A 14,125-nucleotide genomic window follows, 5' to 3' on the forward strand; every position below is an offset into this window, starting at 1 on the left:
AGTCCAGTTTTTCATTCCCAGCTCAGGGAAAGTAAAGGATCAAGCCCACTGCATGGGCACAGCACATAAAGCTGCATAGGACAGTGGGAGAATCACACCTATGCAGGGAACCAGGATCATTGGTGCAGTGATCTATGGCCAGAGTCCACTTATTTCTAGGTGTAAATATTTCCTGAATATTGTTCATCAGCCTGATTTTACTTTCTACATAATTACTTGGTCTGATAATTAGTTAAAAATATAGAAGACTTCATAACCTTGTAGCTTTACCTGTTACTTTTCATGATATGAAATGTGTTGTGGCATCCTGTTCTGTTCAAGTGTGGTACCTTTCATATTTTAGGGTCTGACATATGTTCCAAATGAGATCTTATATTCAAAAATCTGGTTTTATGTCATAAATGTATCAACAGGAAGATTTTTATTTGGAATGAAATAAAAAGTGAAGCTATACTTTTGCTAGTTTGAATAAAGGTAGCATTACCTTTTTTCCTTATTTCATATACAGGAAAAATCTAACGTATTCCTTGAATGTATTTTCTTTTCAGGCTCTTTATATGTTTTACGCTTTGGCCATAGTATGTGATGACTTCTTTGTTCCATCCTTAGAGAAAATTTGTGAGGTATGTTAATGAAAATTATCACTCTTTTAGAAATTTATTCAGAGAATATTATTTAAAGATATTTCCCATCAAAAAAATGAACCAGTGTTCTGTGCATGCTTGTTTCTCTGGCCACACTCAAGCAGAAAAAAATCAAAGATTTAATGTTATCAGATGGCAAAACCCACTCTTAAATACCTAAGGCATGTAACTAGAAGAGGTATAGGTTATGGATTGGTTGGATTTATTATTGTACTCCTTTTTTTTAAAGTAACTTGAGGAAAGATATCATAGATAGAAAAATTAATGTGGTGGCTATGCAAGTCTTATTGCACATCTACCAGCATGTCAGCAAGGAGAAAGGAAGTATATGCGGTTCTGGCATAAAGTGGAAAAAAGAGAAAATCTGTGAGAAAAGTGTGTACCTTGGATATGGACTCAGAATAAAAATCTTATATGCAAAAAAAAAAGTAACATAATGGCTTTACCTAATTTTGAGAGGACTTTACAAAATTACTTTTAGGATTCTAATTGAGTTGATTGTGACAGGGCATGTAAATGTTGTGTTGAGTATGATTTTGGTGAACAAAATAAATACATAATACAAATGTACATTTTAAATCCTTTTTAAACACAAAATGAATATCTCCACCTTTGCTTTTAAACAAAACTAAGAGTGACCATTTTCTGAAAAACTCCTGGGTTTTTTTTGTAGCTAGTTTAAAAGTCTCTTTTCCTGTTACTAAATGTAGTAAATACCTGCTGGTTTTACTCAGAGTTATAAGCTTACACTCATCAGTAGAAGAACAAATAGAATAATAAGGGAATACTAAAATACTCAATTGGGATCTTTTCTTTCCCTTTCCAGGTATTCAGTATTCAGCATGCACCGTAGACACCATATTTAAGTTATACTAGTTGGTAGTACCAATTACTGGCTACTGACCCTTCATAAAATCTTTACATTTTGTCTCACATTCTTCTGAACATCTGAACAGCTACCAAGAGTTCAGATAGCACACTTAGGTTTGAGCTCCTGCAGCAGTATGACTGGTAATAGATCATATTTGTGTTTGCTTTGTCAAGATGTGTCCTATGTGTAGGATGCCATTGTTATCAGCTTAAGATGTTTTCAGGCAAACTGCTTGAAAAATACAGGTTTTTTTTCACTTCTCCTTTTGTCCCTATTTACTTTTCTATCCTTGAAAGAAAAATAGTGTACTAAACATGATCCTAGAGACTCTCAAAAAGGAAAAAAACTCCTTCATAAAAAGGTGCTTATAGTTCAAGGGAAGGATCTTCAGACTGCTAAATTGATGCAGCCCACTTGTGGACCTGCACGTGTTTTTGCTGGTCTGAGAACTTTAAGTTACCTATATCCTATTAAAGCTTTAGAGACACCATCATAAAAATAGATCTCTCTACCATGCCCAGCTCTCTCTGTGTCTAACTGGACTAATTTTATCTGTGTCAGCAGAGGACTCACTTTTGATTAACACAGTTGAAAAGTGAAGCCAGAATCCAGCCTGCTGTTTGTAGGATTTATTCACAAAGGTTGTATTTTTCTGTTACCAATTTTCATTTTTGAATTTTAGAAGCCCTAAGAGTTGGGGAATTGAATGACTGTGTTTAGAGTTACAGAAGTAAATTAATGAAAACAATTTGAGATGTTTACAATCCTTTTGAATCTGCAGAGATACGTTTCTTTAATCAGCTCCATGTAAGCCACAATTGATTATTCATTTACATATGTAACTGTAGAACTCCACAATGTAAATACAGTAGCAACGCTGAAATTACCAATTGTTTTCTTCTAGAAACTACATTTGAGTGAAGATGTTGCTGGAGCCACATTCATGGCAGCAGGGAGCTCCACCCCAGAACTGTTTGCATCTGTTATAGGTATGGAGCCCACACACAAGCTTTTTTGAGCTCTGCTGTTAAAAAATCAGCAGCAGATTAGGCACAGGTGCCCATTCTTCTGACAATTTATAATCAGCAATTGCAGCTGTCAGCTAGTCTGTGGTTCATGGTACCATTAACTACTCAAAATATCTCATGAAACTGTGAGTCTTCTCTCAAAACACAGAGAGGACTGTCTGGTTCTGAGCACAGGATGCAAAAGAAAAGATTTATTGAAGTCCCTTGAGAAGTAATTTGATATATTTGGAAATAGATTAAGAGCAGCCCTGAGGAGAAAGACTTGGGGGTGTTGGATGATGAGCTCATCATGATCTGTCAGTGTGCAGCCAGTGTGCACTTGCAGCCCAGAAAATCAGCTGTATCCTGGGCTGCACCAGCAGCAGTGTGGCCAGCAGGCTGAGGGATGTGACACAGCTAAAAACTAAGCTGTGAAACAGAACTTACCGTTGAACTAACTAGTTAAGAAATCATTTACTAAAAGTATATATGTAAAGGTTCTAAGCCACAGCTAGCTAGACTAAAACACCAAATTATTGCACAGAGAAGTGAGCCTTAATTATGAAACACGTTTTGGGTAATCTGTGAAACAGTCTCTACTTCACAAGTAGTACGGGTTCTGAGCAACCTAAAATTAAATGACAGAGGGTAGTTATGTATGTTTTACTCCCTCTGCAGGTGTATTTATCACTCATGGAGATGTAGGAGTTGGGACCATTGTTGGATCAGCAGTTTTCAACATCCTCTGCATTGTTGGTGTCTGTGGACTGTTTGCAGGACAGGTTAGTAAGATATTGGTCTTTACATAGTTTAGTTGCTTACAATTTAGAGGTTTCCATGAGCATATGTTAAAAAAAGGATGAAATCGTAGACAAAAATGGGATTGTGAAAAACCTCAAAGATTGGAAAGAATATACAGACGCTTTACAAATAGTGAATGTTCCCAAAAAGTTCAGCTGTAGTGTCAGCAATCTGAATATATAGCATACAGAGGAAACTGGTTCCTCCTAATGCAATACTGTGTTTACAATCAACTGATCATTGGCATCTGCTGATCCTTCCTGGTACTGATGACAGTCAAGGAATCTGGGACACAAGCATGAGATTTGCTCCATTTACTCAATAGATGGTTACATTATCTATCATATTTTTTCAGGTAGTAAGTCCAATATATCCACAAATAAAAGGAACGAGGAACAATTGATTTGCTGCAGTTCAATGAATTTTACTTTACAATTGAAATTAGGACCAAATCAAGTATCATTAGTAAGAAATGCATTTCAATAATGGAAGTTACTATATTACTTTTATTACTGATGCCTATTATAGATCCATTGTCTAACAGACTGGTGGATGGTAATGGTAGCATAAAACTGCATTTTTCAGAATTGTTGCTAGTAATAATATTCTGCTCACACACCTAAGTTATTTTAGGATAGGGACCTTTTTTGTTTGTTTGTTTTTGAAATCCCATATTTTTGTTGGCTGAAGGTGTGGTGTTTTTCAGGTGGTTTGTCTCACCCAGTGGGCTGTGTTCCGGGATTCTGTGTACTACACAATATCTGTGATTGTACTTATTGTGGTAAGTAGCTCTCTTATCAGTTACTGTGTTTCATTGCTTGAATTTTTAGTGGACCAGCCTGCTCACTATACACAGTGGCAAATAATTATTTTCCTAGCTAGTTCTATGGTATCTGGAAGTGAGAGCTGAGCTCCACAATGTTGTATAAACATGAAAATTTCATACAGCCCCATGGAATATGTGCCCACTGTATTAATCAGTGTCCATTCATTTTGTACCTTGGGTTCTGCAGGCTAGTAGGATACTGTTATGCAGTGCAGATAGCACTCTCCTCAGACCTAGTAGACTGCTTGTTGTGGAGGTGAAAAATTTTGAGCTATTTTAAATAGAGAAGGTGGCTGTTTCTTGCTTCTACACAGTAATTTTATTTCTGATTCTGGCTAAGTTTTTCCATGTAGAACACAGGTGAGATACCACTTTGTTCATCTACAGCAGTGTAGTAGTTTCTGGATGTGCACATTTAATATGTCTGGTGGCAAGGCAGGGAAGAATCCACTTAATCTGTATTTTGTAATACAAGCAGATCACTAGCTGTGTGTTCAGTAACAGCAGTTACACTAGATGGAGTAAAATTTATATAACCACTTGACCCAAGAGGAGAAGTAAAATGCCTGTCTGTTCTGCTAAAACTAGTCTAGCTGTTAGAAGGACTCAAGAGTTAAGTTTTTTTGGAATAAGTGACTTTGCTGTCATTTGCACAACATAGCATATAGGTACATGTGTGCATACCTGTCGTTCACATGCTTGCACCGTTTCCTTTGATATTTCTTAAAACAGCGACTGACAGGGGTCCAGGCATTGTTCACAAGGTTTTATGTTTTGTGAGGGGCACAATCCATACAGTGGAAGTTCTGGTTAAAAAGGGTCAAACTTGAGTAGTTCTGTCTAGATATGGCTGATACTTGCTGAAGAAATTTGACAGTTTTGAGATAGATCAGAGAAATGGTCAATTTGTGTGTCTTTTTTTTTCCTCTCTTCTAGTTCATATATGATGAGAAAATAGAATGGTAAGTTGTATAAATTATTCCATGCAGTCCTGTGTTTGCCATGAGTAAGTAGAGTTGTAGTGTAATTGACTTTTATTCTACACACTGAGAGTATGAGCTGGATTGAACACTCAGGAAATCCTATGTGTTTTGTTTGGGCTTAGTTTTTATGATGGTCACGGAAAACTGAAAGAAAATGTAAGAACCAAGAAACATTAAGGAAAGTACATGGACTCTGTGTAAGGCCCCAGGATTCCCGTGTGCAGGGAGGGTAGCCAAAGCTCTTCTGCTCTGATTCTGACTGCTAACATTTGTGGGGATGCCAGGTGTTCCAATGAACACTCCAAAGTGAATCCTAGTGGAAGATCATAGGCACCTTCTCACAGTGCTCTCAGAGTGTCTGGCCTGTGCTTCAGCACTGAATTGCAAAAGGCCTTGGTGTTATGATGCTCAGAGAGTAGCTGTGGTTTCAGTCTGCATAGCACATTTCTGAAATACATGCATTGCAGTTTATTTGCATGTTTATTGAAACTTGAGAGTCTGCTTCCCCTCTCATTCTGCTGAGACACCATCTAATCTTAATGATGTGAGTCCTGTGTGCACAAATGTGACTTGTACCAGATGTTTAAGGCACACTCCTACATAAAACTTGTAAAGCATACAGCTGTTGGAATGGCCTTCTAACACTTCTTTCTGTCTTTTTGAGGTGGGAAAGCCTTGTACTCATCATTATGTATTCATTCTACATACTTATCATGAAGTAAGTACTTCTCCTTACTGTACCCTTTAGATATTAACTGACCATCATTCTTTTGGTCTTGCTTTGTCCTTGGCCTTCCTGCCTGAGGGAAATACAGCCAGTCATGTTTCTGTGTTAGATCTGTTGGGTTTTATGCTTAATCAATTTAATTCTAGGTTTGTGCTTAATCAGCAGCAAATACTTTCATGCATCCTTTTCATAGTGCACAGAGGTCAAGTGGCTTTCAGAAAAAGTTGAGAAAAATGCCACTTATGCAAAGGTATATGACAAGTTTGCAGGGTGCTCTGGATTGTAAACACAGATCATGTCAGCTCTTAGACGTTTTTTGTGCTCCTTGGAGAACAAGGTCAAGGAACATTAGATAGAGTGCTAAGCATATATTTGTCTTCAGACCCTCTCATACCAGGTTGTTTACTGACATCATCTTTTGTTGTGTCACTACCTCTGACAGGAGAGTCAGAGGTCTCACTGTTACTGCAGGTACCTGTGAGTCCACCCTTCTATTGCAAGTTGCTTAGGCTTCGATCCCTTGGTGCTCTCCCCTCACAAATCACCCTGTTGGAACTCCCTTTTCTCCTACATCAAGTCTTAGCAGAGTCATTGACAGCCCTCTTAGGTCCCACCCTAGTGCTAAAATGGATGTATTCTGTCTTTAGAAGAGTATGGTCAGCAGTCCCAGAAATGCTCAAGAACCCTCCCACAGGGTTCACAGTACTGAAAGAAGCAGTGAGGTGAATTGTGAGCTGATGCAGGAGGAAAGAAGCTGCTGTATGGTGAATGTCCTGGCTCCAAAATCAACAGCTCCAGTGTTGTGCCTTCACTGAATCTGTTCTAGTGCCTTTCTGCAGTTTGCTGTATGTCATGAGAGACAGGTGCAGTCCTTGCTTTCCTATCAGCTTGCCACTGAGTTGGACAGTCCTTTCTCTTCACTTCCTATTAATTGTCAGAGAACATGCATCTAGGCTTTACAGCTTGCCTGCATAAGTTGTTCTCAGATGGTTTTAAAGTTTGCTGAGAAAATGCAAAATTCCAGCCTTTTTAGTGACCTTTTCTTTGCACTTTCAGGTACAACATGAGGATGCAAAGCTTCTTCACCCTTAAAAGCAAGAATGTTGGAAATGGTGACACAGTCAACAATGAGCTGGAAGATGGTAATAAATGTTATGCCTCTAGTTGTGATGACCCATCCATTCCATTACTATGGAAAGGTAAGGCTGAGCAGACAGGACTTGGAAAAAGAGTAGTTCACAGGATATCCTTTTTATTTCTTTTATGCGGATCAAAACAGTGTCACCTCTCAATTGTAAGCAGGGTTAACTGGATAATTCAGCAGTCTCATTGCACATTAAGAAAAATATTTTTTTTCCATATTCTGAAAACAAGCTGCTTTGCTTAACAAGTGAGGTCTCCTCACTTTATTCTTTGCACACATCTCCCATCCTGGGAGGCTGAGCTCATCAGCAATGTTGGTAGCATTGGAAAGATCCCCACAAATAATACCAAACAGGAATTTAGAGAGTCCCACTCTTTTCTGCTCTGGGATTTCTTTAAGGTAGTTATTGGTAGGTATACCTACCATAAGGTAGATAGAGGTTTATTCAGTGACAGCACACTTCTGCTCTAGTCCTAGATAAGAAGTTTAGACAATAATAACTTAAAATTATTTCTCATAAGACATGGTGGTGCCTTTGAAATACTTTAATCTCATTTTATAATGAACTTTTGGGAGCATTGGCTCTGATATAATGAGGTCTGTCACTTGCATGTGGATTTGTGTCCATGCAAGGTTCCATGCAATCATCTGAATACAGATGCTTGCTGTATTCAAGTGGTGACATGGCAAAAGAGTAATCCAGTTAAACACCACAGATAGTAGTGGTTTATACTTTTGAGGATGTCATCTCCCAGCAGGCTCTCCTCTCTAGCCCTTGTGGAAAAGAGACAATAGCACAGACTACTTGCCTGTGTGTCTGTTTCCTTTTCAGGGAAATGTGTAGATTATTGAATGCTTGTGAAGAATGTGCAGGAAAAAAAGCAAGAAAGCTCCAGTACCAGCTGTGCGCATCAGATTTCTTTTCTGATTTTGTCTCAAAGAGGCACTGATACTGCAGTTTCAGTCAGATTCCCTTTGCCTTCTCCAGCACCCATTACACAAATACATGCTGCATTGGAGGCACAATTGTTCAAAGAGCCAGTATGTAGATACTGTCACAGGCAAACATGCCTGAGAAAGTACAGAAAGAAGAGATTAAGGATTTGGAGTGAGCAGTGGGAGGGGAGGATGGCAGTGTTAGCCTAACTGCTTTATGTGTCAAGATGCTGTCCTAGAAAACTGTCACATGGCTGCCTCTAGCTTCTTCCCTCCTGTTCTCTCAAAATATGCCATGACCCATCAGTGACTCCTTCTTGGTTGACACAGGCTGGCTTCACGAGCTGAGCTGCATTTTCCCCAGCAGCAGCTTCCAGATAGGAGCACTGCTAATAGCAGGGAGCGAACTGGGGCTGGCCTCTGCCTTGCACTGCTTAACAGTTTGAGGATCCACCAAAAAACCTCCCTTGGCTTCACCAAGGTGTAGGTATGACCTTAATCTGATTTTCCACAGGAGAAAGGCCTGATTACTTCCCCTGGAGGAGCAGTTCCTTTGGGTGAGGAACTTTTTTTAGCAAGGATAGTCTGTTGCTCAGGGTGCAGGTGAAAGATGTAACCCTGTAAAGCTCTTTAATGCTTGTAAGTTTCATTACTTTCAAGAGCTTTCTGTGGTACAATATAAAACCTTTCATCACTCAAGTTTCAAAAAGAAAAAGGAGGGATTTTCACAATAAGAAAAATTTAATTTCAAGGGTGAGTTCTGCACACACAGGTGAAGACAAACTAAATGTACTTTGTGAATGCTGCTCCAGTTTTCAAAGTACAAATGTGTATTACCATTGACTTTTATTGTGTTGACCCAAATTTCCACCAGGTGGCATGGTTTGACCCCTGCCTGAAACCAGAAATTTGGACAAAAGCAGGTTTCTGAGGGACTGGCTTTCAGAGCTAAAGTCATCAAGAAGCTTTCTGTTGATTTTGACAGGGCTGTTGGTGCTGAACCTTTGGTGGTGAGCAGTAAGTTTGTTGGAAAGAAAAGCTGTTCTCAGAGTTTTTTCTTAAGGATTATCACAAAGGAGAAGTACAAAAGGCTTTTCTCCTTTTCACATTTCTTAAAACAACTTTTAGGTGGAGTCCATACTATAGGGGCTAAGGTATGTTGTTTTTTACAGGCATAGGGAGTCAAACTGAAAATATTGAACATAATAAGAGCAATGTGCCACGGCAAGTCAGAATAGCTGCAGTACTTAAATATATATTTAGTATGAGACATTCTACAGTAGCACTGAGTTTTTAATTATGATACTTTTATCAAAGCTGAGTGTTTGCTCACTGTCTTCATAGGGCTCTAAGAAACTGTTTCAGAGTAACTTCAGTGCTCCCATGTTTTTAATGTCACTGTAAGATGAAGCATTTTGATTAATTCTCTGGAGGAACTCACTTGGGAACAGTTAATCTGATGAGACTGTTAATATCAGGCCTTTCTGTCCTTACCAGCATTGCTGTCAAACATTCATTTTTCTTTAGCTAAAGCAAATGTTAAGTTTATGTGGTTGAGTCCTATTCTGTAAGGACTGATTGCTAGGAAACCTGTCTGGCTGAGTATTCCTTCACAGAAAAGCTGCCACACTCCAAGAGTCACTGGAGTGGATGTGCTCCTTATTTGCATCATCAGCCACAGCATTCAGCAAGGTTAATTTGGTGTAGATGTTGGGATAGAGGAGGATAATTGCTCCTTTACATTTAGCAAATGTAAAATTGCTACTAGTTTTATTCTCTATGAGAGATGTTGAGCTGCAAGACAGACTCCAGAGTGGATTCTTTGAGTAGGACACATTTCTTTGTGAAACCAGAGATCTTATATTTATGACACTTCAGGTGACCCCAGTGTACTCACTGAAGCCATTTTAGTGAAGCAAGACAAGACACTCAAATGCTTGGAAGGGTGAAAGTTACAGATGTTTATTGGTGATTTACAGGCTTGCTGGTTTTTCTTGTTGAATAATTATGGAGAAAGTATTCCTTCAACTGCAACTATGCTAGAAGATGCTTAAGACAGCAAAGCCTTTTTTTGCATGATGTGACTTAGATGCATGCATGGATCCAGTCTTCCTGGGAAACAGAAATATTTCAACACTGTAACAATGCAAAAGAGTAACAATATAGGCTTCTGTGTGTTTAGAACAGGTCCGTTTAATTCCAGTGTTTGAGTTTGAATGTTTTCTTAGATTTCCTTTGCTTCCTGACTGGAACCATGCACTAATTATCTTTCACTTCTACCTCCTAAATTCTCCTCCTCTTCCTAATGTAAGTAACAATACAAAAGGGGAGGGAGAGGGGGAGGCCAAGCAAAGCAGAAAACAAGCAGCAAAGAATTTTTTTCTGTACATACTATTATATGTAATAATTAATATTTATTATAGTTATGTATCTATTTTCTGCCCTGCTTTCTAACACCACATGGGTATGTCTCCTGTCTGCTGAGCCTTGCTCTGCTTGATATGTGTAGTCTGTAGCATTTGTGAGAATATTGGTTTGTTGGTGAGCTCCTAAAGTCCTTGCCTGTACTTGTGTTGATTCCCAATAAAATTTTGTCTCTGTGTTCTTAACATGGTAGAATTTTGTTAACTTTGTGATCTTGGTATGGGTTCCTTTATATTAATGAAGGCTTACTTTGTTAGTTAGAACTGTAGATTTGTTCTTGACGATCTTTGTCATAATTTCAAATTTTTCTTGTGAGAGATACTGGTAATAATCTGTGAAGGTAAAGTGAAGATTTCCAGAAGGAGTGAGAGAGGCATTAGAGCCTTCTGCATGTGCAGCACCTTGATCCAATGGAACAGCTTTAGAGGTTTCAGGAGTGCTGTCTACACTGCCACAGTGAAAGGGTACAAAACTCTAGTGGGACATAAGCAGATCAAACTGGTACAGCACAAACAGCTGGGGGAAAACTGCTCCCACTAATCTGACAGTGGCTTGGAGGCTGCCTTAGTAGAGTGAAATCCTTTTCCAGCATGTGATCTTAAGAAAGCACACAACTGATGAGGAGATTCAACAGGCTGCAGAAATATCAAAAGAAAGCCACCCATAAATTCTGGCATTCAGATAAATGTTTCCCCCACCTGAGCCTGAAAAGACCCGACTCTGGATGGTGGGATGCGTGGTAGGGTCAGTTCCACTGCTAACTCTGTCCATTGTGATCATTAGTGAAAGGGATACAGCAGTATGGCAAAAACAGTGTTGTGATGGTGGATGAGATAATCTGCTCCAGTCCTCCCAAATACCGGTTCCCTGAAGCTGGATTACGGATTATGATCACAAATAAGTTTGGACCACGCACCAGAATGCGGATGGCGAGCCGGCTCATCATTAACGAGGTACGTTCATTAGGAAAACAGAAAATGACCATGAGGCAGGGGAGTTATCAAAGAGCTGTGCTCATAGTGACCCTGGATTCTTCCATGTTCCTATGGTTGGGATAGAACTATGTCTTTCTCAAGCAGCTATATGAGAACATATTTGAAGATTGATTCCAAGCTGGTGATGTTGCCTGTTTTAATGGGAGGGCAGTCAAAAAGGAGGGACTATCTTATTTCCCTGACATAAGATGTTTTCGTCAGTGTGTGCATGCATATGGGCACATTAAGGTTTTATTTATAGCAGAAGAATTGGCTTTGATTATTACAAAAGTGGTTAGGTTAAAAAAGGATAATGGACAAGGCAACCAAAAATTGTAGAAACTGCTCTTGTATTATTAACACTTCAGGATCCCTTCAGAGATTTACCTACCTCTTTAGTATTCACTGTACTCCCCAACTCAAAAAAAAAAATGGACCATAGTATTTTCATGAAGGGAATTTGCCCTGGACAGTTTCAGTTCTCTCTTACTCAATACGTTGCCATGAGTGTATATTGCTTCTTCCATACCCTGCAGCTGAAGTGGCAGGACTTGGCAAGTGTGGCTGTTCTGAACTTGCTGAAGCACCAGGGGTGAAATCTTTGGCCTACCTACCTTGGGTTTTATGAAGGCAGGATTTGATAGTTTGCTCCCACAATATCAAATATGAGAGGTATTTACTCTGACAGTAAATACATTTCAGCCAGCCTTATGAATTCCACAATAAAAGAAAGCACCATTAATATATTTGTAACAAAAATCCAGTTTGATGGTAAAATAGTGAAAGGTGTTATGGTCAGGAGTAGAAGATCAGACAGGGCACATGGCAATAGTTGACTTTGTAATCCTTGAAGTCAATGCATTGATCAGAGAAAAATTCTTAATTGCTGTGTGGGTAGAAAGCTGATATTTGGCCCTTTAAACATCTGCAAAAAGCATTCTCTAAACTTGAGCATTTTGGATGTATGGTCTTATGTATTCTCACTTAGATATTCACAAGTTTTGCAAAGTATTCAGATAGGATTTTTCTCTATTTTTCACTAGAGTATGTTGATACTGCTTTCAGAAATTTTTTTGCATGTTGTGCAGTTACTTTATTTTTCAAGGCATTTCAGAGCACGTTTTAGAAATTTGCTAGTTTGTCAGGAAAAGAGAACACTTTTCAACCCTGCATTACCTCATCTAATGAATTAAAATAATATTTTTATAAAAGTAAGAACTTACTGTTGCATCTAACATTCTCCAGTGCATGAGTGGGTATATATAGTCATGTTTAAAACCTATCCTTGTAATTGTTTTACTGTGTGTTGGAGCTGCAGCAGTTCTTGTACGTGTCTGCAGGGCCAATTATGTGCTTTATGTACTCAGACAAAGGCAACAAGGATTAGTCTTCTTTTGAAATTAAAAATAGGAAAAATTACCTCAGTAAGTGGAGTTGAGAAGGAGGGAGAAGAGTTGGATCTGAGAAGGAGAGCTCCTGGATAATGAGTCATTCAAGCCAACGCTAATTGTGCAGAGGTGTCTTGAGTGTTACCATTTAATTATGGTGCTATTGCTGGTATGAGTGGGAACTGTTGAGTGAGAAGTGCTTTAGAATACCACATTGGTTCAAACATGGATGGAACAACAAATGTTACAACATTCTCCATCATGGCTTGGAAGACTCCTGCCAGTAGTAATTTTGAAGTGGATGGTTAACCTGGTGAAGCCTGATGCCTGCTGAAGATAGGTAGGCCACTGACAAGTTTGTTGTTGACTGAAAGGAAAGCTTTGAGGAGAAACTTCATGGCTCATGTGACTGGGGCTGGACAGAGAGCAAAACTCAGATGTCACCAAGTAAATATTTTCTGAACTGTGGCAGTTTTGTGTTTTGACACTGCAGCGCCAGCGGTTAATCCAATCTGCCAATGGCTCCAGCAAAGCACTTCAGAACAGGAGACAGGAGAATATCGAAAATGGAAACATCCCTGTGGGGAACCAAGAGGAGGAGAATGAACAGGACAGTCTAACTCCATTTTCAGTGCCAGGTAAGGCTTACTTTCTAGATGTTTATAGTCCTGAAAAAGAAGATAATTAAAATGCCAAATGCTGGGATGTAAGAAAGACAACATATGTGGGGAGAGAGGAGGAAAGGGACTGGTTTGACTTTCTGAAGGATGGATTTGCTGACAATAAAACTGGCCTGGAGGCTGGGTGACTAAAAGCAGATCTTTGCAAAGTGTTTTCCAGTCATTATGGACAGCCGTGGTAGAAGTGCTGATTTGCCAGAGGTGAAGAAAAAACAGGAAAGGGAAGTTTACACTGAAACATGTCAGAATGACCTGATGAGTACTTCAGAATTACTCCAAATAATTTTCAAGTCAGCAGTTAATAATGACTTGCTGGAAATTGCTAAGCCAGATGCACCATGGTGTATAAATATATAATAAATTGTTCTAGTGACTGTAGTGAGAGGGGCTTCTTGGATGAACAGTAAAAAATGCTGCTGTGTCCACCGCTAACCCGAGTTACTGAGACAGTGGTTCCACTGCTTCCATGAGCACTCTGTTCCAAACCTTGACCACCCTTGCCTGCGTTGGCAAAGAAGACTTTTAAACTGAGATGGTTTTTAACAAGTTTTTGGATAGAAGTTTTGATTAGGGTAGTGCAATCATGCATTTCTTCTTACTTTCCAGGCACCGTTTTTATGAATAAAACCTAGGTAAATTCCAGATAAGAGCTTCTTAAGTGTGTGACATTCACGATAGACAAAATGCTTTGAACTAAAGAGGGAGTTATTAGTTATGTCA

The 14,125-nt window shown here is 39.1% G+C and overlaps 1 protein-coding gene across 2 annotated transcripts in view; it reads left to right on the forward strand.

Annotated features, from left to right (window-relative positions):
• The window catches only part of SLC24A4 (solute carrier family 24 member 4), an 84,394-nt gene that overhangs the window by 49,941 nt on the left and 20,328 nt on the right, over positions 1–14,125 (forward strand). For both annotated transcript variants that reach the window (XM_077180629.1, XM_077180628.1), the window contains exons 4-12: positions 549–623; positions 2,420–2,504; positions 3,201–3,304; positions 4,030–4,104; positions 5,086–5,111; positions 5,797–5,850; positions 6,916–7,001; positions 11,147–11,316; positions 13,219–13,363. In XM_077180629.1, coding sequence (XP_077036744.1) covers positions 549–623; positions 2,420–2,504; positions 3,201–3,304; positions 4,030–4,104; positions 5,086–5,111; positions 5,797–5,850; positions 6,916–7,001; positions 11,147–11,316; positions 13,219–13,363 — 820 coding nt within the window. The remainder of the gene's footprint in view (positions 1–548; positions 624–2,419; positions 2,505–3,200; positions 3,305–4,029; positions 4,105–5,085; positions 5,112–5,796; positions 5,851–6,915; positions 7,002–11,146; positions 11,317–13,218; positions 13,364–14,125) is intronic.

The sequence above is a fragment of the Agelaius phoeniceus genome, chromosome 6, assembly GCF_051311805.1.
Source record: "Agelaius phoeniceus isolate bAgePho1 chromosome 6, bAgePho1.hap1, whole genome shotgun sequence".
In the NCBI taxonomy this organism is placed as follows: domain Eukaryota; kingdom Metazoa; phylum Chordata; class Aves; order Passeriformes; family Icteridae; genus Agelaius; species Agelaius phoeniceus.